The 25,107-nt window shown below is 33.2% G+C and overlaps 1 protein-coding gene across 5 annotated transcripts in view; it reads right to left on the reverse strand.

Moving 5' to 3' along the window:
• Positions 1-25,107, reverse strand: part of FCHO2 (FCH and mu domain containing endocytic adaptor 2) — a 122,054-nt gene that overhangs the window by 19,239 nt on the left and 77,708 nt on the right. For 4 of the 5 annotated variants that reach the window (XM_057741276.1, XM_057741240.1, XM_057741259.1 and 1 more), the window contains 9 exons: positions 20,430-20,490; positions 19,959-20,131; positions 18,472-18,483; positions 17,717-17,741; positions 16,953-16,995; positions 14,104-14,198; positions 8,121-8,224; positions 5,343-5,472; positions 985-1,096 (listed from right to left, as the gene is read on the reverse strand). In XM_057741276.1, the coding sequence (XP_057597259.1) occupies positions 985-1,096; positions 5,343-5,472; positions 8,121-8,224; positions 14,104-14,198; positions 16,953-16,995; positions 17,717-17,741; positions 18,472-18,483; positions 19,959-20,131; positions 20,430-20,490 (755 nt within the window). The remainder of the gene's footprint in view (positions 1-984; positions 1,097-5,342; positions 5,473-8,120; positions 8,225-14,103; positions 14,199-16,952; positions 16,996-17,716; positions 17,742-18,471; positions 18,484-19,958; positions 20,132-20,429; positions 20,491-25,107) is intronic. The other variant, XM_057741249.1, reaches the window with a different exon arrangement.

Here is a 25,107-nt window from a genome sequence, read left to right on the forward strand (position 1 = left end):
TCCCTTACACTTGCTGGAATGCTCTTCACTCAGCTCTCTGCATGGCTTGCTCTGCCCTCAATGTCTTTCAAACAACCTCAAAAAGGTTTTCTCTGATCATTCTATCTAAAACAGTAGCCCTCTGTTGTAACTGTCTATCCCCTTACCCTGGTTTATTTTTCTTCATAGCATATATCAATACCTCTACTTTTCCTAAGTAGCATTATTCATTCAACACACATTCATTCATCAAATATGAGGGTAAGTCAAAAATTATCTGCACTCTGGCTGTAGAATTTATAGAAATTTTAATATAACCAGAGTGTGGATAATTTTTGACTCACCCTTGCATCTGGATGCTTACTACGTGTAAAACTTTGTATAAGTGCTGAAGATGTTTTAGTAAACAAAAATTCTCTACAGAGCTTGCATTATTTCAAGAGAAAACTATTTAATAAACTTTCACTACAATGCAAGCTTATAAGAGTCTTACACATATCAAGCACTCAAATATTTAATGAATGATGTTATACATGACAAATAAGGGGGGTCATTCACCCAAAGATCATTTTCTTAAAAGAAGGAGGTTACACCAATCCTTCAAGCATATCCTGTTATAGACGTGCACTCTAGGTCTCTCTTGCAAACATCACACGTTCACAAAGATATACATTAAGCCAAGATTCAGAGTTCTATCCCCATCTCAGTCAGCTACCACAATCCTGTCAGACAACAGATATGTGAGACAACAGATGTGTCATGCTGGTCATAAAGCCTGGGCAAAAATGTAAACAAACTGAGAAAAAAAGCCATCACCATTGAGTATAGTGATTTCTTACATTTGAAAGACAATCTTGAAATGACTGTATGTGATAGCAAAAAGTAAGTAATAAAAAACCCTAACCTATGGAGAATCAAAATACATCTCTTAAAATTTACCACTAAGCCCTCTGCCCCACCCCCGCCACACACACACATACACACACGTATCTTTTAAAAACTAACTTGGTGGGATCTGCCCCTTTAAAGTAGGCATTAACAGATTCTGTAAGGGCGACTGCCACAGGTAAGGTGTCCTGATTTCCAAGGCTGACAGGACTGGGACCTCGTGACACACCTAGAATAAATACAATTCATTTGTTAAATCCTACAGAAAGATATTTATTAAATACCAAGACAGAGTCAAAATGTTAGCTTGTCACAAATGACTCTATTACTGGTTCCAAAGTTGCCCCTAGTATTAAATCTGGTTAAAAAATGGAGCACTGGACAAATAAAATCAGGAAAACACGTCACAATGACTTTAATTTTAAATGGAATGACACAGAAAGGCTGGGTTAAGGAATGTCAGAAGGAAAAAGCCCTTCACCTGAAGAGCTAAAATTACTAAAATATGCCTTCAACACCCTTCATATACTAAACTCTTTCAGATTCTACCAATTCACATACATAAGGTCATTAAAATGCATTTTTCTATTTAAGCTATTTCTATCCATTAGCTGTTTCTAAATGAGCAGTGTAATGTAACCATGCACTACTCATTACTGTAATTCTCTTCTACCTCTTTGCTGCATTATATTCCCATATTACCTTTCCTTAATTTGACTAATAACATCATTTTGGGGTAACACTCCTGACATAAAGTTAACTCAGTAAGATACCTTTAGAGTCAAATCATATAAAGAGTAATGTTTTAAAAGCTGCTCTTTTAAAATGTAAACAAATTTAATGCATATGTTCAGGTGTTTTTTAAAATCTAAACAAAGTATCTGGTTTACCTCAGAACAGAAAAATCCCTTAAAATAGTGTACTGTCTTTCTTTTTTCTTTACAAATGTACTTTCCCCATTTATGCCTTACCATTATTGTTACCAACTGGAAAGTGGAGCATTTCATTTAATATACAATATATGATGCAATTTTGTAAAAATAAGTCAATAGGGTAATTATAATTATTCATTCTTATTTAAAGAAAAAAATGAATAACCTAGGTCAACGTATATATCTCTGAAATTTGAATGTATGTTTTTGTTATATAAATGTAACACTGTTCACAGCCATCAGATATTTTCATTTCAGATGTGAGTTACTTTTGACATGCCTGGAGTGTTAATTCTGACAAAAATCAGTACTAGTTTTCTTTGCCTCACAACTAAACCTGGGTTCCTACATAGTGAGAAAGAGCTTTTGTTACCTTTAGAGGCCAGGAAGATTTTGTAGTATTCAAGATTCTGAAGAATTCTGATTTAGAAGGTTCTTCATAGTTAAAAAAAAAAATGGCTCAGTGATCAAAAATACATGGAAACAGGAACTGCTGTTTCTAGGCCACTGGGAAAAGTAAACCCTCCCAAGACAACTTAAAATTTCATATGAAAATAAACTCAATAATAGAATGTATTCATGAAAATCACAACAGCTACTATTTACTAACCACTAATACATGCCAGACACTTTGCCAAAAAGGCATGAAAGAAATGGTGCCTTTTTGAACCACAAGTAGTGTTTTTTGCAAAGTGAGAACATATTTTGTGGGTGATGGGCTTGCAATGATGAAAGGCCATGAAAATGTGTCTGGAGAAGTGTTTATGACCCAAATCAGGACATGGAGGACCTTTAATTTTACTGTTTTGGCACTAAAAGCCACTGAAAATGTTTAAAAGAAACATGACTATGTTTTTCATTTTGTAAAATCACTGAACACAAACTGAATCCAGGATTGAAGAGAAAAATGACTTTGCAGGGATTCAGGTCTGGATCAGGTGAGAGATAATTAAATGAAAGATAAGGGCTGGATCAAGATGCAGTAGTTTCTATGATATGTGATGACAACTATGCAAGTACAAGTTTGCGCAGAAAAAAAAATCACTGTAAATTCAATTTTTGAAAAATTACTCTGTTCTAAACTAGGGTCACTAGAAATTCAGGAAAGCATATTTTCAGAGAAAGATGAAGGCTATAATCTTTTGTTAGAGGAAATATATTCTCTTAAATCTGAAATTAATCTTTTCCCTTAAATAACCTACACAAATGGATATCTATACACAGTCATGGGTAATACTAATGTCTGCTACTGCTTTCACATTAAAAATCAAAAGAAACCTACAAAGTTATTCTTTTCAATTATCCAATTTGGGCCTATAATATGAGAATTCTTGAAATAGTTTCCCTGTAAACTGGTAAGCCTGTTATTGAAATATTGGCAAGAAGAAAAAAGTACTGGAGAGTTAGGAAAAAAAATCAAAATCCACTTAACATTTTGGCATATCCCCTTTTGTATTTTCCATTTTTGTTTCCAAGATCACATTGTACATGCATCCTTCAAAAAAAGTTTGACGTAGGAAATATGTGCTTAAAGTCCCTAAAAAAAAAAAAGTCTAAATGTGTACTATATTATTCAGAATAATTCATTTTTTTAGAAATAATAAATTCTTTGGATATTCTTCTTTATAGGGATAGTATGCATTCTTATTCTTTATAAGGACAGTATGCATTCTAATTTTGGTTTAATTGTTGCATATTTAAACACTGTATGTGTTTTGAACATGCAGAGAGAGGAAGCTGAAATAAAGGGTACCTACTTTTGTAACAATCAGTGAGTATTTCTGTAGAATTCCTTTCAGCTCAGGAGTGAAAAACAGGGGCTTACTCCCAACTATTTCCTGCCTCTGTGCCTCTAACTTCAGTTCACTGTATGAATGGTTTTCGTGTGACAGCCTTTGCTTTGGTTGTTTTTATATTATAGTCTTGTTTTTAACTGACATACTCTTTCTGGTTCTTTCCTAATCACTTTTTCTCTGCTTCTGATAGCTTTAGAGGTAAGATTTGTTGCTATTTCTTAATGTTGAGGAGAGAAGAGCAGGGAGATGGAAGATAATGCAAAAATATTGTATGTTTTTATAATTTATCCACTGCTATCAATGGATCCTGTATAGAAACTGGACATAATTAGTACAAAATTGAGATAGTTAAACCTTAGAGTTATTCTTGATTTCTGAGACACCATACATTGCTGGAAAAGGAAAAATTAGATAACAGTATTTTTAGATACACTTTAGGATCATTAGTTAACACATACATCTGCTTTCAATACAATACCTTGTGAAGTCTCACAGTGCTTTTCAATTTCAGAGAGTGTCCCAATCAAATTATCATCTTCTATCATATTTAAATAAAACAAAATGTTGCAGGAAAAGAAAATACTTTCAAGAACAAGAAGAATCAAAAACATAGATCTAAACAGGGAGCTGAATAAACATCACAATAAAGAAAGAGAGCTTTTTAGGTAGATTTAAAGAAACTCTGTTGTATAAAATCCATATTACATCCTGCCTGTCTGTATCATCACTGTCACCTACTTGTCATTCTCCTATTGCCAGCACTGGCTCAAACTACAAACAAATATGTACCAACTTAATAAAAATTAAAGCTTCCATCACAAATAGAAAACCTTCTGAATAATCTAGAGATAACTGGAAAGGACTAAAGCAGTTTTGGTTACCCAGACCTGCCTGATTTCTAACAGGATCTATCTATGTTCTTTTGATTAGAATACAGATTCTGTGGAAACAAAAGGTAATAAAACCACATATACAAACAAAATATAACAATAAGGTGCTTGTTACAGCAAACAAAAAGACTTATTGAATATATTGTTTACATAAAGTTAGAAGATGGGAAAAACAGTATGTTCACAAAGGTGTATAAAATAAAATGGTAACATCATGTTCAGACATTTAGAAATCAAATCATTTATCCCATTTTAGCCTAATACCACTCATGCCCTTTTTATAATGGCTACCTACAAAAGATACATTTCTCTCTTGTGAGTTTTGACAAATTAAATTAGATATAATTAAATCAGCTTAATTAGGGCTGAGATTCTCAAACTTAACATGCATCAGAATTGCCTGGAAGGCCTGTTCAAAGATTGCTAGCCCTACTCCAGAGTTTCTGATTTAAAATGTCTGCATTTCTAATAAGTTCCCAGGTGATACACATAGATGCTGCAGGTCCAAGGACAACACTGTAAGCACAAAACCCCTTTCTTTCACTGAATCAGTTGTTTTAAAACAAATTTTCTTAGTAATGCAAGTATCAATTCACAGTAGAAAGTACTGCATCATATTCTGCTTTCAACTATTTATATTGGTCAGTAGTTTATAAATTTGATACAGTGCTAATCATGGTTAAAATTCGCTATTCAGATAATATAGAATGTGAAGAGAAAAGTAAAATGTGGGTAGTTTGATAATGACAGATTTATTTCCAGAAAACCAAAACGTCTAATGCTTAGTTCTTCACTACCCTCAGCCTGATCATATGTTGGATCTTCAATTTTGCATGTAATTGATGATAATCACTCACCTACTGTTGGAGTATTGGCAGCACTCAGTGAAGCAGAAGATGAGATCGAAGAAGAACTTTCTGCCCGGGCTAATGGAGCAGCAGGAGGTGGGCTGGTATTGGAAGTTACCGGTGGGCTGAATGGCCTGGGCTTAAAAACAAAATGTCATTTACCAAAATGCTAAAAAATTCCCCAGTTATCAGAAAAGATTTAAGATTAATTTTAACATACTAAACCAAATTTACTGTGTTTCTTAAAACTCACTATTAGAGATGCCATAGGTCAAATCATTTTCAAGACTATGTTAAAACTTGAAAAGGCTATTTTAAAATAATACTGTCAAGAGAATCTTTGTGTATAAAACTTTTTCTGTATTTCAAAAAGTATGCTTAAGATAGATTCTCAGAAGTTAAATTATTAAACAGTATGAAGGCTTTTCATACATAGTGCCAAACTGCTTCCCATTTGGGTAACTCACTTTGCCCTACCGCCTAGAAATATGAGAATTTGTCTCTGCACTCTTACCAGCAATGAACAGATGAGCCTTAGAAGAAGGAAAAATTAATAAGTTTTTAAAACTTTTAGCTAATTCTATAAATAAAAATAAAATTGGCATTTCTCTTTTATGAGCTGTTAGCTTTGCCTGATTTAGTTTAAGGAGGTCTTAGTATTATCTGAGTTTTCACTAACCCTTTTCTTTATTTGATGCAAATATTTTCTTCCTAAACATTGTTTTACTTTTGGCATTTACAAATCTGTCCACGTTTTCCTCATAATTCGTTATAATGCTTCCTCACTGAGAAAGTTTACCCCATTCAGAGGTTTGAGAAAATCTTAATTCTATTGTCTGGTTAAAGATAAAAACATATGAAAAATGATTCCAATTCATTTATCTTTTACTTTGGTGGATTTTTTTCCTTCCAAATTCCTAATTGTTCCAATAATACATTAGCAACACTTCCTGAGGTGTTTCATTTTTAAAATATTGAATATAGATTAAAGATAACCTTTTCCTGCTTAGAAAAGTTATAAGGGAACACAGTATTTATTTAGTGCCTACTATGTTTCAAGTCACGGGTACCAGATACAAAACAGTGACTAAGACACTCTTTCTGTGCCCAGTTATTTGAGGAATATGAAAAACAGAAAGCAAAAAAACAAACCAACAAAACCTTATAAGTATTCATACACTAAAATTATTCAACTCTACACTGTATGAATATAAATTTATAGATATACACTTTTATAAAAATTAGGTTATACTGCCCCAAATATTTTACACTTAGTTAATCAGGGCACAGGGGTTTACTATTTTTAAAGTATTAGTTCCAGAGAATGGCTTTTTTATAACTCATTATTATGGACAGCAGGTTGAAAAAAATACAGCAAGGTGTAAAAATGCGGCTGTGGATGTATACAGATGGAGGTGGTACAGGACATGAGGTGACAGGCATTATGTAAAGTATTAAGGCATTAGCAAAGTATTAAGGATATGAAATTGGCTAAGGCATAAGTCCAGTGAAGGGAGCACACACACACAAAAGTGCAGCTGTCCCTTATACTTTAAATCATCTCTAGATTACTTATAATACCTAATACGATATAAATTCTATGTAAATAGTTGTACAAGCAATGTAAATGCTATGCAAAGAGTTGCTAGTGTGTGCCAAATTCAAATTTTGCTTTTTAGAACTTTCTGGAGGCTTCTGTGGGTCAACTGTATATAACATGTGATCTATGCACTGAAAGAAACACAAGCAAGTATATGGATATCAGGAAAAGAATGAGAGAATGATTAAATCCACTGTGGGGTGGAGGGGAGAAGTAATGATCAAAGAGGGCTTTACACAGGTGGTGATATGTAGCAGGGTCTTAGAACAGTTTCCTGCGTAGAAAGCTGAGCAGCATTTCAGATAGAGGGAGCACAACAGAGACATGGATGCATAAAAGAGTATGATGTGTTTGGGGAACAGTGAAAAGTTTCGAGTGGCTGGACACTAGGTTGCAAAGAGGAGAAAGCTGGACAGTTAGTCTGGTAATGCAGGCTGCTGAGGCAACTTTATGAAGAGCCTTGTAGATTCAGCTAAAATATTCAACCACATGGATTAGGCGGCACCACTGTAGATATATATCAGGCGTAACAGATTAAGCTTGACATTTAGAAATTTAATTCTGGCAATTAAACTGGCAAGCAAAAGATGAAGTAAAGCAGAACAGATTGAATGAAAGAAGGCTGGTTTGGGAGAGCCTGACTCTGAGGACCCCATATATTTTCTTTCATTATCTGACAATTTTTGAAGACCAATGCCTTTTTCTTTTCTTTTTTAAGCAATATGTACTTTTACAAGTCAATTAAGTGATGCAAACTTCAGATTCTTTATATATAAAATAAAGTTGGACTAGTGCCCATGAGGACTCCCCTGGCAGTATACTTCTAGGCCTGAGAATAGGCCACCATTTCTTCCCTAATATTTGACTTTAAGCAGAACTATATGAAAACTGCTTCTTAATTATGAAACAGTGAGTACTGAATTGTATTTTTATAATGTGCTAAACAACTTTCTCAGGAAATCTCTTTCCTCCTGAACAATGGTCTTGCTCCACAGGTATGATCACTGAGATAATATAGGGAAGTGAAGGAAGTAATGGCAGGGAAAACTTTTCTGTACTTTGAAGACTCGAGTAGAAAATTCCAAGCATTTGGCGATAAAGGGACATAGAGAAAAATATCATTTGCATATTAAATCAAAAGTTATAATCGAAAAAAACAAAAGAATACAAAACACCTGAGTACATACTATTTCATTAATCCCACTGAGTTTGCCTGAAGTAAGCTTTGGTCTGGAAGCAGGCCTTGGAGGTGGGACAATGGTGCCTACAGAAAGAGGAGTTGTGGGCCTGGCTGGTGGGTAGAAAAAGAGAATTTGAAGAAAATTATTAGTATGTAGCAATCCTCAGATAAAAACATTCTATTAGAGAGGAACTATTAGGATTCAAAGCTTGTTTTTAAGACGTTCTTTTTCCTTAAATTGTAGTTATAAATTGTGTTCCTATTTCAATTATTTATACATGTAAAAATTAAAGCTAATAAATAAGCTGGTGAAAATAAAACAATTTAAGACCTAAGGTCTTTAGTTTATTGCCAATACTTCTACAAGGATGAGTCAAAAATTATCTGCACTCTGGCTGTAGAATTTATTTTAATTAACTTTTAGAAAAGACAAATACATCATTTTTCAACATAATCTCCTTGCTTTTCAATACACTTTGTCCATCTGTCAACAAGCTTTCATATTCCCTCATTAGAAAGGGTTTTAGGCTGAGCTGCAAGCCACAAATGTACTACTGTCTTCACTTCTTCATCAGAAGTGAATCTTCGTCCTCGTAGGGTTGCTTTCAGGGGACCAAACAGGGGTCCGATGGAGCAAGATCAGGACTATAGGGAGGATGCTTTAACACCTCAAAACGAAGTTTTTGCGGAGTGTTGACAGTGTGGGCAAAAGTATGTGGACATGCAATGTCATGCAAGATCACAATGCCTTTGGATAGCAGTCCTCTGTGTTTAATCCGAAGTTCAGGCTTCAGCTCTTCAATAAGCATCTCCATCCTTCATACACACTTCTTCAAGACAAAACACTTTCTCCATACTGCGCACAAAGTCTTCGATAAATAATGGTACTAGGTACACCCTCAGACCACAAAAAGTGAATCACTGCACTTCTTCTTTCGTGTAAATCACAAGTGGGGCAACCATTTTTGCTTGCACCAAAGTTACAAATGAACTGATGTAACACACTCACACCTGCACAGCAGTGACTGCGGAGACAGTAGCCTTGAATGGAAAGCGCTGATAATACACTGCAGCCAACAGAAGTTTTAAAATAAGCTGAGTGCGGATAATTTTTGACTCACCCTCGTACTTCACAGTTACGTAAGACCAAGCCTTTGAAGCAACATCTTCAAAACAATAACATGAACTCTAAATAAAACACTTACCTTAATTAAACTTATAATCTCACTTTTAAGTTGAACCACACTGTGCCATTTTTTGGTGACAAAAATATCGTATTAGTTTCCTCAAATCACTATAATTAATTTTTGGTAAATATAGAAAATCATATAGTAACTTCCAAATCCTATATACATTTAGTGTTCAATCTTTTTCAACACCATTTGCAAATGTTGCAGTTTTAAAAACCAGAAATACTAACCTCAGTATTCCTAATTAAAAATAACTCTGGGCACGGCAGAAATTAATGAATGAAATTCAAGTGTATATCATCAAAAGTCACACATGTATTAGCATAATCAGAGTAAAACTATAGAATGGAAGCAAATACATTTATATGATCTTTAAATTAATTAATTAAAATGATCTTCAAATTTTTTGGTTCACTCTAAAAGATGGGTCTTTTAATGCAGACTGAAGAATATAATATGGAAGGGAAGAAATATATCTCAGTAAGTTCTATAAGCTTACAGATGTGCAAATTTAAAAATATAAGAATGGGCCTAAGTATGTGCGTAGGGAAACAAACAGTAAAGCTGAGGACATTTGGTCAGCAATGGAGGAGCAAAAGGAAGAAACAAGGAGGTGGTAGGAAGAGACCTAAAGAAAGAGGCAGTCACACAGGCGTGTAAGCAAATGCATGGGGGTATGGAATCACCTAGAAATTAGATCATATGAAGAGATAAAAGATGCAAGCACATTCAAATTGCTTGAAGAAAACAGTAAAAACCTGATAAGAAATCAAGTTTAGATTCTAAGGCTGCTTCCTTCTTACAGTCAGCACCAGTTCTTTTATGCTGCACCCCTACTTTAAGCTGTACATTGGAAGAAATGCACACTAACCTGAAGACTATAACATTTCCCTGTGCTATAATATATTTAATTTGAAGATATGTTCATTATCAACGAAACCAGCACTGACCAATACTCAAGTTATTTCAAGCTTGTGAGAGGGCTTAACACAGTGGAGACGTTTACACCTGAAGCTTCATTACTGAACAAGTAGCCTGTCCAAATGGCATTTAGATTGATTGGATCCAAGCCTGGTAGAAGTGTTAAGTTCAGCTTCTTCAAATAATCAGAATTTGCTTTTTGAGAAAAACTAATTACAATATTCATTAACATCACTATTTACAAATGAATATATTAATTATAAATTAACAATAAATTTATAAATTATAAACAATACTATCTCCACATGCCAATTCGATACTGCTTCTAGAAGCCTCTGCAGGAGATTACTACAACTGTTCACAGGTTTAAGTATCTTAACTGTGTTTTGTGGTGGTGGTGCTCACTTCAAAAAAATGTCTACTAGATGCAGTATTTCAGGAATATGAAGTGACTTGGAAAGTATAAAATATAGGCAGAAAGAGCTAACCTACATCTGCTCTCTGGACACTACCTAAGGAGAACAGACAAAGCATGTTTCCTATACCATCTTTTATCTGAACAAAGGCACAGAGTAATCTAGAATCCAGAAGCAATGATAATGATGCAGAAGAAAAATTAGCAGCATTGTTAGCTTCTTCTGTCAGTAGCTGTTCAGGACCCATAACATTATGGCAAAGGTCACCTAGATCCTCAGAGATGCAGCTGTTGGAGGATCTCTTATCCAAAGCACCAGGGAACCTGAAGGTATTTTCAGCTTTACAATACAATTTCTGGAATGCCTTCTGAGCTCCACTGGAGTCAGTAACTTTAACAAGTTCATGAGTAAAGGAAATCCACTGACTGCAACCACAAAGCAAAAGGAAACTTATTGTGCTCACTGGTGGTGTCATTACAGCAGGATAGCAGAGAGGGCTGGTGGAAAAGTCTGGTGATGGGCTTTCTAGATCCAAAATCTGACCTGGTTTCAAGTAAAGTTTCAATTATCACACACCCAGACAAATCAGTTTGGAAGAGAAAAGGAGAGTTCCTATTCTGTTCATTAAGATCAGCAGAAGAAGAAAGCAACTGAAAACTAGAAGCAACAGGAAAATTCTAAAACTAAAACATAAATCTATATAGCCAAATAATTGTTATTTCCAGTTAATATTAATTTCTCAAAACTAGAAAAATTTAACAATACATGGAACAAGACCATGAGCTCAAACTTTACATTAATTGAGGAAAATAATTATGAGAATAAGAAACTTAAAATATATATGAGTAAAATTTAAGGTCCAAAAATACATAAAGCCAGAATTATTCCTGTTTTACCAGAGGAGCAAAAGTAACGCCAGCAGTCAGTAAGAGTCTAAAAAGATTTGACAAAGCATCAAAGTGATGGTGCTGGGTACGTGTGTTCCTCAACAAAGTGCCTGACTGACTAGTGATAAAACTTAAAACTGTCTTAGGCAGTAAGATAGATTAAATCAGTGTTGGAGTTAATATAAAAAACCAGCCTAATATTTTTCAAAAGATAGTTTCACAGGGTTTTTACAGAGCATAAGTGCTCAATTAATCTATAGGTAGAGAATAAATGGCCTACACTAGCACTTATCAACAGGAAGGCAGATATGAGATATTTATATTAAATTATATATATACCTTATCTTACATAAATTTATTTATATGTAAATTATACATATATAATGTTTATTTGAAGGAGCAACTGAAAATACTTCTGTACCAAGACTCTAAGCATGCTTTTTAAACATATAACAACACTGGAAGGTTTAATATACCAGTTACTAACTGATAGGGATTTTTTTTAGACTGGTTTAGGAGACATTAATGAATTAAGATTCTGAAAGGCGCAAAGGAGAGAAGGGAATAATCTGACAACCTGGACATTTCTAAAATGGGAAAATGGGTACCAGCGTAGACGATGTTAAGATAAGGGAGACACGCATCGAAAAAAGAGGTGGAAGAAAATTTAAGACAAAATGCCTATTTCACAATTTCACTAAGGACCAGTCTTACAAAACAGGAGAATCATCATAATGTATTCATCAGTTTTATCAATAATTATATTCTGTCCAAGTGGAGATTTAATGATAATTACTGCATAGCAGAATGTCTCTTTTCAACATCACTAACATTCTTTGAAGGGCAAAATAGTCTGACATTTTTTAGACTTAATAGGAAGGTTTTAAAAGGCATACCAAAATAAATTTTAAAATAAGCACACAAAAAAAAGTTTTATCATTTCCTACCTACTAAACATCAAATGACAACTAAACGAAAATGTATCATTTTTTACCTCAAGTTGAAAATGACATGGGCAAAATATTCTTTAGATAGGTAGCAAGAGGAAAAGAGAGCACTTTTTTGAAAAGAAAGAGATTGTGCTAAAGAAAATAGTGAGAAACAAAGGTTGGAGTTATGCAGAAATTTCTATGTAACTAAAACCTCTGTGATAACAATGTGAAAATTTTTATTAAAGATTAAAAAAACAATTCATTAAAGAATATTAACAAAATTAAAATTGGGACCTTTTTCATTCTAAAAACAGTATTCTGACATTTTTACTAAATAAAAAAAGACCTTAATACAACTTCAGTTTTTCCTGCACAATCATTTTACTTACAAAATCTATTAGTAAGATTAGTTTCCTAAAACGAAATAGTAAACAAATGCCAACTGAGAAAGGCTATAATGCCACTTCAGAATATGTTCAATTCTCTAATGACTGTCCCTTACTGTTCTAAATTCCCAATTGTTTCGAGTTAAAGTTAGTTAAAATCCATTTATAATTTCTTTTTAAAACATTACTTTCTGCAAAAGTCCAATTTTAAATACTAGTGTTTATTTTATTATTAAGAGTAAAATGTTTCAGCATGGCTTACTGTCGTGTTAATCTGCCAGAGTATGATGAAGTGAACAAAGATTTAGGAATTAGTAAGATCTAGGTTTGAATCTCTGATTCAGTTCCTAGTTATATGGTGTTAGAGAAGTTCCTAATCATCTCTGAGCTTTACTTTTTTCTTATATACAATACGGACAATAAAAAGGACTTCATGCAGCAGTTAATGAGATGAAATCAAACAGAATGTGCACAGATTCCATGAAAAACATAGCAAGAACTCAATTCAAGTTCTCTTCCCCACCAGTCCGACATTCTCTTAACCCCAAATACTGTACGGCATTTCTGAAATCCCCAAGATTGAAGATCGACTTATAGTGATTTTATTTTCCTTTTTTGAACAAGCAGTTTTATTAAAAATGCTTTGATTATTGACTAATGGGGTTTTATATTTTGAAGAAAAGAGAAATTTAATATATTCTTGCCAAAAGAACAACTAAAATGCATTCATCAAGTTCTTTCATGCACTTTTTGGAAGTGCTGAAGCCCTTCTGGAAAGCAGTTTGGCAATAAGTATCAATGGGCATATCTTGTGACTCATGCATCTTGTTTGATAAATTATAAGGATATGAGGCCCGTGCATAAAATCTGTTATATCTACGGATGTCCATAATACTAACAGATGTAACTTGAATGTCCATCAAGAATGGACTGGTTATATTAATGAACATCTATGTAGTCGAATAATAAAAATTACTATTTGGGCATTGATATAGGAATGATGCCTAGAAATATATATATGAAGGGAAAAAAAAGCTGGTGTTTGATGAATTTTTATCATTAAAGCCATATGGTCTTTAAGGTAAGTTAACAAAATCAGTATAAAATCACTTTTATATGGCAGTATGATCAAAGGACAAGTTAAATTTTTGATTATTAAACACAACATACAAGTAATGGGTAAATTAACTAGAAAAATAATTACTACATCACTTTACAGTTTAAAAAAAAAAATATATATATATATATATAGATTTACCTGATGGTGATGATGTAGTTAGTGAAGTTGAAGAAGGTGAATCAAGAGAAGGTCCAAACAGGGGGTCCCAAGCAAGTAAATCGCCGGCCCCTTTCCTACCATAACATTTTAAAAATAAGCATTTTAGCAAATGGGTATGTTATTAGTATAAAATCTAGAAACTTACCTTTATTTCATAGAAAGAATTATTACAGCTCAATATATATGATTAAAGAATTGGATATTCTGCCTCACATGTGACTATGTGACAAACTTAACTAGCAGGTTTAATAAACCAATATTTGTTAACTGCTATAAGCAGAACCTACAATAACATTATGTGACATTCATAAGGGAGAGTGGATTAATCCCCACTGATTAAATCTTGTTATAGTCTAACAATTGCAGGGGCTGTAAGAATGGAAATAATTTCAGTCTTACAAGGGAGAGTCTAAATGAGCTGCCTAAGGACATATAGCTAATTAATTCTATGGCAGTGTCAGATCTGCCAATTCACACCTAGAACCCATTTTGGACAGAAAATTTCTTAAGTGATATGAAATCAGGTAGAATTTTGTAAGGCCATACTTATTATCAAAGATGAAGAAAAAGGGTAAAAGATTTTTTTAAAAAGTACTTTTTAAGTACAGAATGGTGGCTTAGGCCCCATGTATGCAGACAACTCTATACAAACCTCAAAGGTCTGACCACTGCAGTAAATCATGCGTAGGTGGAATTTCTCTCTAGGTAATCCACTGCCTGGGCCACTAAGGTGGTCTAGCAAAATGTATGGGTCATACATGCCCTTTAATGAGAGCCTGCCAGGACTATGGACAAAATCAAGAGCACGAACATTCTTGTTTCAAAAAACTCAACATGCTACATAACCAAAGATTTTCCTCCACTGACCTCTTGGAATCCCCCAGACTAGTTACTCTCAGGATTCAACTCGTGGCTCTTTTCTTTAATACAAACTTTTACATAAATGTTTCTCTCTTTCATTTCAGTCATAACCCTTTTAAGATGCTTAATCTCTAGGATCCTGAGCACCTGACCTCTGCCACTCCCTCTTTTTAAAAAAATTAATTTCCCCAACTTTACTGAGGTATGATTGACAAATAAAAATTGTATATATTTACAGCATAAAAAAAAAATCTCCACTTAAAAATAATTTAATGGGACTTCCCTGGTGGCACAGCAGTTAAGATTCTGCCCGTCGATGCAGGGGACATGGGTTCAATCACTGGTCCGGGAAGATCCCACATGCTGCAGAGCAGCTAAGCCCGTAAGCCGCAACTCCTGAAGCCCATGCTCCACAACAAGAGAAGCCACCGCAATGAGAAGCCCGCGCACTGCAATAAAGAGTAGCCCCTGCTCGCCACAACTAGAGAAAGCCCACACACAACAATGAAGACCCAACGCAGCCAATATATATAAATAAATAAATTTATTTTTTAAAAAATTAAAAAAATAAAAATAATTTAATGTGGGCCTTCCCTGTTGGCGCACTGGTAAAGACTCTGCGCTCCCAATGCAGGGGGCCCGGTTTAGATCCCTGGTCAGGCAGCTTGATCCCACATGCATGCCACAACTAAGGAGCCTGTGAGCTGCAGCTAAGACCTGGCACAATCAAATTAATTAATTAATTTTTTTAAAAAGAGCTAAGGGTTTAAAAAAATAATAAAATTTAAAATAATTTAATATATCAAACTACCATTATTTAAAATATTTTTTTAGAAATCCTAGAAAACAGGCCCACTATAAGGAAAATATAACAATTACCTATAAGCACAGATCTAGTATCTCAACATGCACCCACATGATAAAGCACACTTATGATAAAGTATAGAATCACAGTTGTATAAATGATTCCTAACAACAAAGTCTTCAAACACTAAACAACTTATCTTTAAAAATGATAAATCAAATGAATATCACCACTGTGCTCAATTAGTGCTCAGCTTCAAGTTTCCATTTTAAACTATTCATTCAATACTTTTACTTGTATAAAAAAACATTAAAAGAGTATTCTTATTGATAAATACAGAATCCATGCAACATTGGCTTATAATATTTTCTTTTTAAGGGGAACTGGTCAACATGTCTTCTAGACCTCTTCTTTGTCAACTTAATTGAGACACTTCATTTTGAGGTTCATAAAGTATACAGTCTATTTTACAAGGTCACAGACAAAACTGAAGGAAAAGTGAGAGAATTTCCATGAGAATAACTAGTTGAACTATAGATGTGTATGAATTTGGGATACTATCATTTATTTATAAGCAATGAGGACACCAAGGCCAAATACAGTTGAAAGTATTTTTTTTTAAATTATTATAGAAAGAAGTACTGTCAAATGAGAAATAAAACATCTAAAAACTCTCTATGACGTTTCACAGCTTAGGAAACAGGATGATTAAAAACAGCCTACTGGGATTAAAACTAGAGATAATAAAACTCTCTAGAAAAAAGAACAAAAGAAGGATACTTAAAATTTAAATGTAGTGGGGAGGGAAGGATGAATAGATGGAGGAAATAGGATTTTTAAGGCAGTGAAATTAATCTGTATACTATAATGGTGGTCACATGTCATTATCCATTTGTCAAAACTCATAGAATATATACCACCAAGAGTGAATGCTAAAGTAAACCATGGACTTTGGGTGATAATGATGTGGCAGTGTAGGTTCATCAATTGTAGCAAATATGCTACTCTGGTGGGAGATTCTGATAGTGGGCAAGGTTTGGCATATGGGGAGGCAAAGTGAATATGCAAAAATCTCTGTACCTTCCACTCAATTTTGCTGTGAACTTAAAATTTCTCTAAAAAATAAAGTCTACTTAAAAAATTTTTTTAACATGGAACTTACTCATTGGATGCAGAACATGGCTTTGATTTTGTTAACTCTTCACCTAATTAAAAAGTTGAAATATGAAAAAATTAATAATCTGAGTAATAAAATATTTTAATGCAAAGAGAAATACTACACATACATCAATTTTAAAATTCTGGCATTAATACCATATATATAAACAATTATGAAGAAAAGGAAAATAAGCCTTTAACAACTTTTCTACTATGCTTAATATTAAAGTAGCTGAATTTCTGCTAAATCTTTATTTTTTTCTAAAATCTTTGATAAGATACAACTTAAGTCAATTAAACCATCATATTCATTAAACTGCTGTTCATAAAAAAATATATATGGGCTGCAACTTTAAAAACAAGAACAAATGTTTAAATGCTTATGTACTACTCCAGAATTTTAGCTGATGAATCATGAAGGTATTTTTCAAGTTCTGGTATTATTGGTGATTATTTTATTGACCAAAAGTAGTTATTTATTAACTCTTGAAGGACATTCTATTTTGAAAAATAAAATTTTTATAACTAAAGCAATAGTCTCTTTATAAGATAATCTATTTTGCTACCTTCTGCACTGATAACACGAATCATTTCATAAGCAACTGTTACACGGAGGAACAGCATCAGTAATGCAAAAGTCCTGCTGGGTCACTGCACCTTCACGTTTTGCATCACCAAGCAACAGCTGATAAATGCAAAACAGATCAATCCAAGTTCCCTGATAAATTTTAATAGACTTAAAACAACCAATTTAAATGTCAAACTTACTAGATGAATTCCGATTCATCTGCACCTAAAATATAAATGCAAAAACTGAGTGCCATTAAACAAATAATTTAATGTGGTAATAAAATATTTGATAAAATGTTAATACTGGGAACATAATTTTAAGTTGTTTTTAGTATATCTGCTCAATTATAAACTGTACTTACATAAAAAGATTACAGAGGGCTTCCTAGGTGGCGCAGTGCTTGAGAATCCGCCTGCCAATGCAGGGGACAGGGGTTCGATCCCTGCTCCAGGAAGATCCCACATGCCGTGGAGCAACTAAGCCCACGCGCCACAATTACTGAGCCTGTGCTTTAGAGCCTGTGAGCCACAACTATTGAGCCCATGTGCTGCAACTACTGAAGCCCACAGGCCTAGAGCCCGTGCTCCGCAACAAGAGAAGCCACGGCAATGAGGAGCCCATGCACCACAACGAAGAATAGCCCCCACTCACCGCAACTAAAAAGAAAGCCCATGCACAGCAAAAAAGACCCAACACAGCCAGTAAAATAAATAAATAAATAAATAAATTTCTAAAAAAAAAAGAAAAAGATTACAGAAAAAACTTTGTTTTACAGACAAAAAATAACACGTCCCTTTAACTCATTTAATAAAATGTTTTAAAATACTAGTATCTACAGCAAGATACTATGACTTGCTAATTTAAAAACACAAATATTTTTAAAATCAATGTTCAAATATACAATGGTTTTTTTTTTTAAGTCAATAGGTAAAAATATAAAATTCACACTTACTGGGCTGTGTCTCTAGTAGTACATCGAAGGAAAAAGAAAAACAGTGTTTAAAAAAAAAAGGAAAAAGAAAAAGTGTTAAAAAAAAAAAAGGAAAAAGAAAAACACAGTATTCATTTTAGAATTTAAAATATATCTCCTTGCTCTAATAATCTGTCTATTCCCTTCTTAATCATATCTACTGATAAAATCTATATACCTTAAAACACATACACTGTTGGAGGGAAAAACAACTTAAGCTAGATAAGCAAACTAGGCAACAAAATATACTCTCAAGATCCTCTTTTCAAACCCAACATTAACAATTAAAATTTCTCTGATTATTATTTATTTTCTAAGTATGAAATTAATACATTTACTATTTTTTTAAAAAACAGAAAAGAGCACAAAACATCTTACTACCCAAAGACATATGCTTAACATTCTGATGTATATATCCTCTAAGCTTTTATTTTATTTATTTACACATATATATTTTAAATTAGTTATGCTCTTATACAATAAAACATTTTTAATGGCTTCACAACCTTTATCTTCACATATATACCATAATTTAATCTTGGCATTAATGTTAAATAGTAATGGTAGAATAAAACTTCACTTCAAAAATTTCTTTTTGGTGGAAAAAACAGTTCTCAAATTCTAGAAGTGTATGACTGGGAGAAAAACATTTTTTCCAAACAAATACATATAGACTACTTAAAATATGTAACTAAATAATAACACAAAATGGTGAGAACTTTTATTCTCCATTAAGAAGAATAGTTTTAATACCAACTACAATAAGTATGTACAGATTAAACTAAACTGACATTCTAAGACCTGCTTTTTTCCCATATTTAATATTTCTGAATTTAAGAGTATGACATCAACAGATCTATTATGGTGACTTTTTTTCTCCCCCAAAGGCTATCAAGTTTAGTATCTCAGAATTGAGGAAGTAACCACTATCACTAAGTATTCTTATCTTTGCCTTTCCTGAATGAAAAGTATGGGGAAACAACCATTAATTACAGTAACAGAAAAAGAAAAAAAAAAAAGCAAAGATATAATTTAATCTTGAAATCCATTTTTATGGAATTCCCTTTTACATAAAGTTCACCAAAAAAAAGAATGAAAAACTTTAACATTAGATGAGGAAAAGGTTAGCACCACAGTTCACAAAATTCTGCCTGAGACATATACCACTATTTATAAAATACATCAGATGGCAGAAATAGTGGATTTTCCACATTTTCATTTAAAGTACATTCAAAAGGAAGCAAAACTAAGCCGAACTCACAAATTCATTTGCCTGTATAAGTTATAAACTATATACCTCAATAAAGCTGAAAAAATTATATTTCTTCATCCAACATGCTTAACTAAGTGATGTTTTAATTTTTGTTAGTCCTAACACTAACCAGATAAGCTAAAAAGAAACAAAAAACCAAAAAAACCCTCAAAGGCTTCTGTATAATGGGTGTAAACTTGCTTATTTTCTTACTTACAGATATTGCTGGGGAGAGCGTTATATTTCCTATGGATACTTTTAATTCATCCAAGGAAGCCACTGTGTGATGTGAGTTATTTGGATGCATAGGTTTGATTTCTATCCGATACTTCTTTGGTTCTTCATCTTCAGAATCAGAATCACTAGATGAGTAGAAATGGTTCTCTTTGGTATGTGAGTATCAGTTAAAGAACTGAGTTTTTAAATTATCTTAATATACAACCAGTTTTTCACACATTTTTATAAAAAGGAACAAAAAACTTTGAGATAAGATGGACTTTACCAGAAACTTAACTACTAAGTTTTATTCGTAACATGTCAAATAAAGAACAAAATGTGTTGTAATTACAAAATTTTGTTGTAATTAATTAAAAATTTGAAGTCTTTACTAAATAATAGATTATTTTGTTATAACTGTCTACTTCTAAATACCAACACAATCCATAAGAATATCCAGATGATGAAAGGATATCATTCTGATTTGCTTCTGGTTTTATACTATAGCCTTCTTCATCCACATCAGGAATGTTCTATGGGGAAAAGAAAAAAAAACTTTCACAGTGGCTCCAACTGCAAAAACATTACAGGTTAGCAAAACTGCCTTAACTATTACTGAGGAGCTTTATCATTTATCAAATATCATTTATCAAATATCAATAGATTAACGAAATTATTAACACTGTGGGAAATTATGTCTTCTTAATCAGCTTCAAATGACACCCCATGCTTCAGATGTCTGAAAGAGAAAAGCATTGCAAAACAAATAGGATAAACACTGAATGGAAGAGAATAGGTGTTTGGGTTAGGCATGCCAGCAGTTGTGTGAATAACCAAATTTTCACTCAAATCTTCAAAGTGAAGAAATAAAAGCACAAGGTGGTGTGTATCCATGGAAGAAAGGTGGTAAATTCAGAGGACTGACAGCTTAAGTAAATGGAAATAAACATCAAAAATATAGAACAACAACAAAAAAATAGAAATACAAGGACTACCAAGAAAATTTAAAATACAATACAATCTACACTAAAATACAATCTCTTATCCGTGAGACTGGCAAAGCTCAAGTTTGAAAATATACCCTGTTGGCAAAGCTGTGAGGAAATGTACTCTTACGCTTTGCTGGTATAAACACAAAATAGTACAATTCCTACAGAGAGAAATCTAGCAATATCTAACAAAAATATTTACGTGTTTACCCTTCTATCCAGAAGTTCCTTTTCTAGGAATTTACTCTGAAGCTATGCCCCCAAGAATTTAAAAATACATATGCAACGAGGTTATTCACCAGAGATTATTTGTAACTCAAAATTATTGGAAAGTACTAAATGTCCACTATGGTGCATACACAAAGTGAAGTACTATGCAGCTATTTAAAAAAAAAAAAAAAAAAAAAAAAAGGATAAGTTTTCATAAACTGATATAGAGTGACTTCCAGGAAATAGTGATAACTGAAAAAAGCCAAGTACAAAAGAATATATATAGTATACTACCTTTTAAGTAAGAAAGGGGAAATTTAAAAACCATATAGATATCTGCTTATTTTTATGAAAAACAAACAAACCACTGCAAAGATAAATCAGAACACAATAAAGCTGGTTACCTAAGAAGGAAGGGTGAGGAGCAGAAGGGATACAGAAGGGACACTTCTCTAAAAATGCTTTTGTGGTTAGGTAAGAGAATATAAAATTTGTGCTCAAAAAAAATATTATACACACATGAACACATGCACATATGTAGGGAGAATGGAACAGTTAAAGCAAATGTAGTAAAAAAGTTAAAGATATACAAGCGTTCTCTGTAATATTCTTGTATTTTTTTGTAGGTTACAACATTATTTTCAAATAAAAAGTTTTTAAAAACAGGGGTAAAAAGGACTGCCAAGAAATGCCAGGGTTTACCACTTGGATATAACTGGACAGCCAATATCATTCTACTGGTAAAGTTTCCCATTCTTCTTCCAATCACTTGCTAATGCTCAGCAAGAAACATATGAAGGACTGCTAATCTGAGAGACACAGCACAAGGTTTACATACTTATAGCTTCGAAGCTGAATAAATAGTCTAATGTAGCTAGCGTTAGTTAACTGCTAGGGTCAAGAGCAGATTCCATATATAAAAAGATGACAAGTGATGTAGTTATGACCCTAGAGGTAGGGCACTTTCTTCGAGTTCTATATGTTGCTTGTTAATATGCAAATAATACTTTAAAATACTTTAAAAATAAAGAAAATGTGGATTCATTAGAAATCAGAATAAAAAAAGCTTTTTTCAAAATACTTTCTTCCTGTTCCTGGTATCCTAGAAACATACCAGATATTTAATCTCCTAGAGGTTTTGGGGGTATTTTGGCCGTGTCAAGTGGCGTGCGGGATCTTAGTACCCCAACCAGGGATGGAACCTGTGCCCCCTGCAGTGGCAGCATGGAGTCTTAACCACTGGACCACCAGAGAAGTCTCTCTTCTGGAGGTTCTATCTGGGATCTACTACTGACACTCTTTTTAAATTTGTTTATAATACACTATACTATACGATGTACTAATTTAAGATAATACTGAGCTGTTTTCTATAAGACTGAATAAACTGCTTTTGAGTCAACCTCCTGTAGATTACATCTATAAACTCTGGTCAGAATACAGATAAACAACTATCCGAAGGTACTGAAGAGTGATCCACAGCAACCGTGTAAAAAGATACACAAGTGATACACTCCAAAAAAATGTAAGTAAATCAAAACGAAATTCTATAAAAGGCTCAAATAACCCACAGAAAGGCAGGAAAAAGGAAAAGTTCTAAAAGAGAGAGGAACAAACAGAGAACAAAAAAATTAAATGGCAGACTTAAACCCTAACATGTCAATAATTACATTAACTATATAAATGGTCTATATATGATAAAAGACAGACAGGAATAATTTAAAAACATGACCCAACCATATGCTATCCACAAGAAACTCACTTTAAATATAACAACATAGGTAGGTTGAAAGGAAAATGACAAAAAAAAAAAATACCATGCAAACAATTTAAAAAATAAACAGTGACTACCTTACTATTACATAAAATAGACTTCAGAAAGAAAATGACCAATGTCAAGAGAGAGACATTATGTTCACACAAAGACTTGTACACAAATGTTCAAAGTAACTTATTTCTAACAGCCAAAAATTGGAAACAACTAAATGTCCTACAATAGGTGAACACACTTTGGCACACCTACATCACAGAATACTATTTAGTACTAAAAAGGAATGAACTATTCATACATGCAACAACCTGGAATAATCTTCAGAAAAGGGTGAGTGAAAAAACCCAATCTCAAAGGTTACATACAGTATGATTCCACTTAAATATAACATTCCTGAAATGATAAATTTATAGAAATGGAAAAAAGATTAGTGGTTGCCAGAGGTAGGAGTGGGGTGAGAATGGAACAAAAGTGACTGAAAAAGGAAAGATCCTTCCAGCAATTCAGCAATCATACTCCTAGGTATTTACCCAGTTGATGTGAAAACTTATTTTCATACAAAAACCTGTACACAAATGTTATTAAGCTGCTTTATTCATAACCACCTAAAAGAAGCAGCAACCAAAACATCCTTCCATAGGTGAAAGGCTAAGTAAACTGTGGTATACCTATACAATAGGATACGCTTTAGTGCTAAAAAAAGGAACGAACTATCAAGTCCTGCAAGAATATGAATAAATCTTAAATGCATATTTAATATTCTTGGTAAAGGAATCCAGTCTGAAAAGTCTATATCCTATATGATCCCATTTATATGACATTCTGGAAAAGGCAAAAATATAGAGGTGATAAACAGATCACTGACTTCTGGGGATTTGAGCATTTGGAGAGGGTTAAATAGGTGGGGGAAAAAAAGGATCCTCGGTTAATGGAAATGTTCTGCTTTGACTGCATGAGTATCAATATGCTAGTTATGATACTGTACTAAAGTTTTGCAAGATGTTACCATCAGAAGAAACAACATGAAAGGTACATGGGACTGCTCTGTACTATCTTTGTAATGTTCTGTAAATTGACAATTATTTCAAAATAAAACTTTCTTTGGTGTTTAAAAAAAAAAACCCCAATGATTCTCACTGTACCAGGCTTTCAATGCTAGAACTATTCATTATATTAATAAAAACTTACACATTACCTGTTTACACCTTTGTCCATTCAATCCATGGTTTCTATATTAGGGCCCCATACTGCCAGAGCAAAGCATTACGTCAAAAGCACTTCAAGAAGAAAAGCGCAGGTAACTTCAGCCAACAATTCTAAAGGCAGTTTTGGTGGATAGTGGTGGTAGTAATTTTAAAAACATATTGGGCTAGACCTCACAAGTCAATGGTATGTTTCTCAATCTCTCCGTCTGGAGAGGTGAAATTGGCTAAAACCAGAAGAGCAGTTTACACTTCCTTGGTGTAGCTTCCATGGTATAACTTTCAAAAGATGTATTCACTCAAAATAATTTTTTTTAAATTACATACCTAAACCTTTTTAAAAAAGAACAGAAAATGATGGATAATTTCCCTACCAAAGTAGCCTACTGATGTTCAAGTAATAGTAAGAGTAGCCATAAATAAAAAGGTCATAAATAGACCACAAACAAAAGGAAACAACAAAAAATGGAAGCCTCCTTTCCCTGCTGCCCACCACTGTAATCCTCCTCCTCAAAGGTAACCACAATTCAAGGTCTTATAACTCATTCTTTTTTAAAAAAGAGAATACATATAATAGACACATTTATATATTTTAAAAAGCAATTACTTAAAAGATCACACTTGCTTTTATTTAGTAAGTTCTTTCAATATCAACAGACGTAGAGCAACCTAGCCCTATAACATCTATTTCTTCAAGTGAATGTTTAATAATTTATTTAACCAATCCCCATTTTAATGGATGCTTTAGTGTTTCCAATTTTTTGCTAATATAGACAATGTTGAAATAAACATCTATATCTACCTTTTCTCCCTCCCCCTCTATATAAGCATATATCTTGATCAAGCACATATATACACACACACACACACATACATACACACACACACATAAAGTTTGTGAATACAGCAGTAACAGTAAAGCCCTAGCAGCAGGACTGCAGAGTCAAAAAGAATATACATTTCTTATTTGGGGGGATACTG

The sequence above is a fragment of the Hippopotamus amphibius genome, chromosome 1 (assembly GCF_030028045.1).
Source record: "Hippopotamus amphibius kiboko isolate mHipAmp2 chromosome 1, mHipAmp2.hap2, whole genome shotgun sequence".
Lineage (NCBI taxonomy): Eukaryota > Metazoa > Chordata > Mammalia > Artiodactyla > Hippopotamidae > Hippopotamus > Hippopotamus amphibius.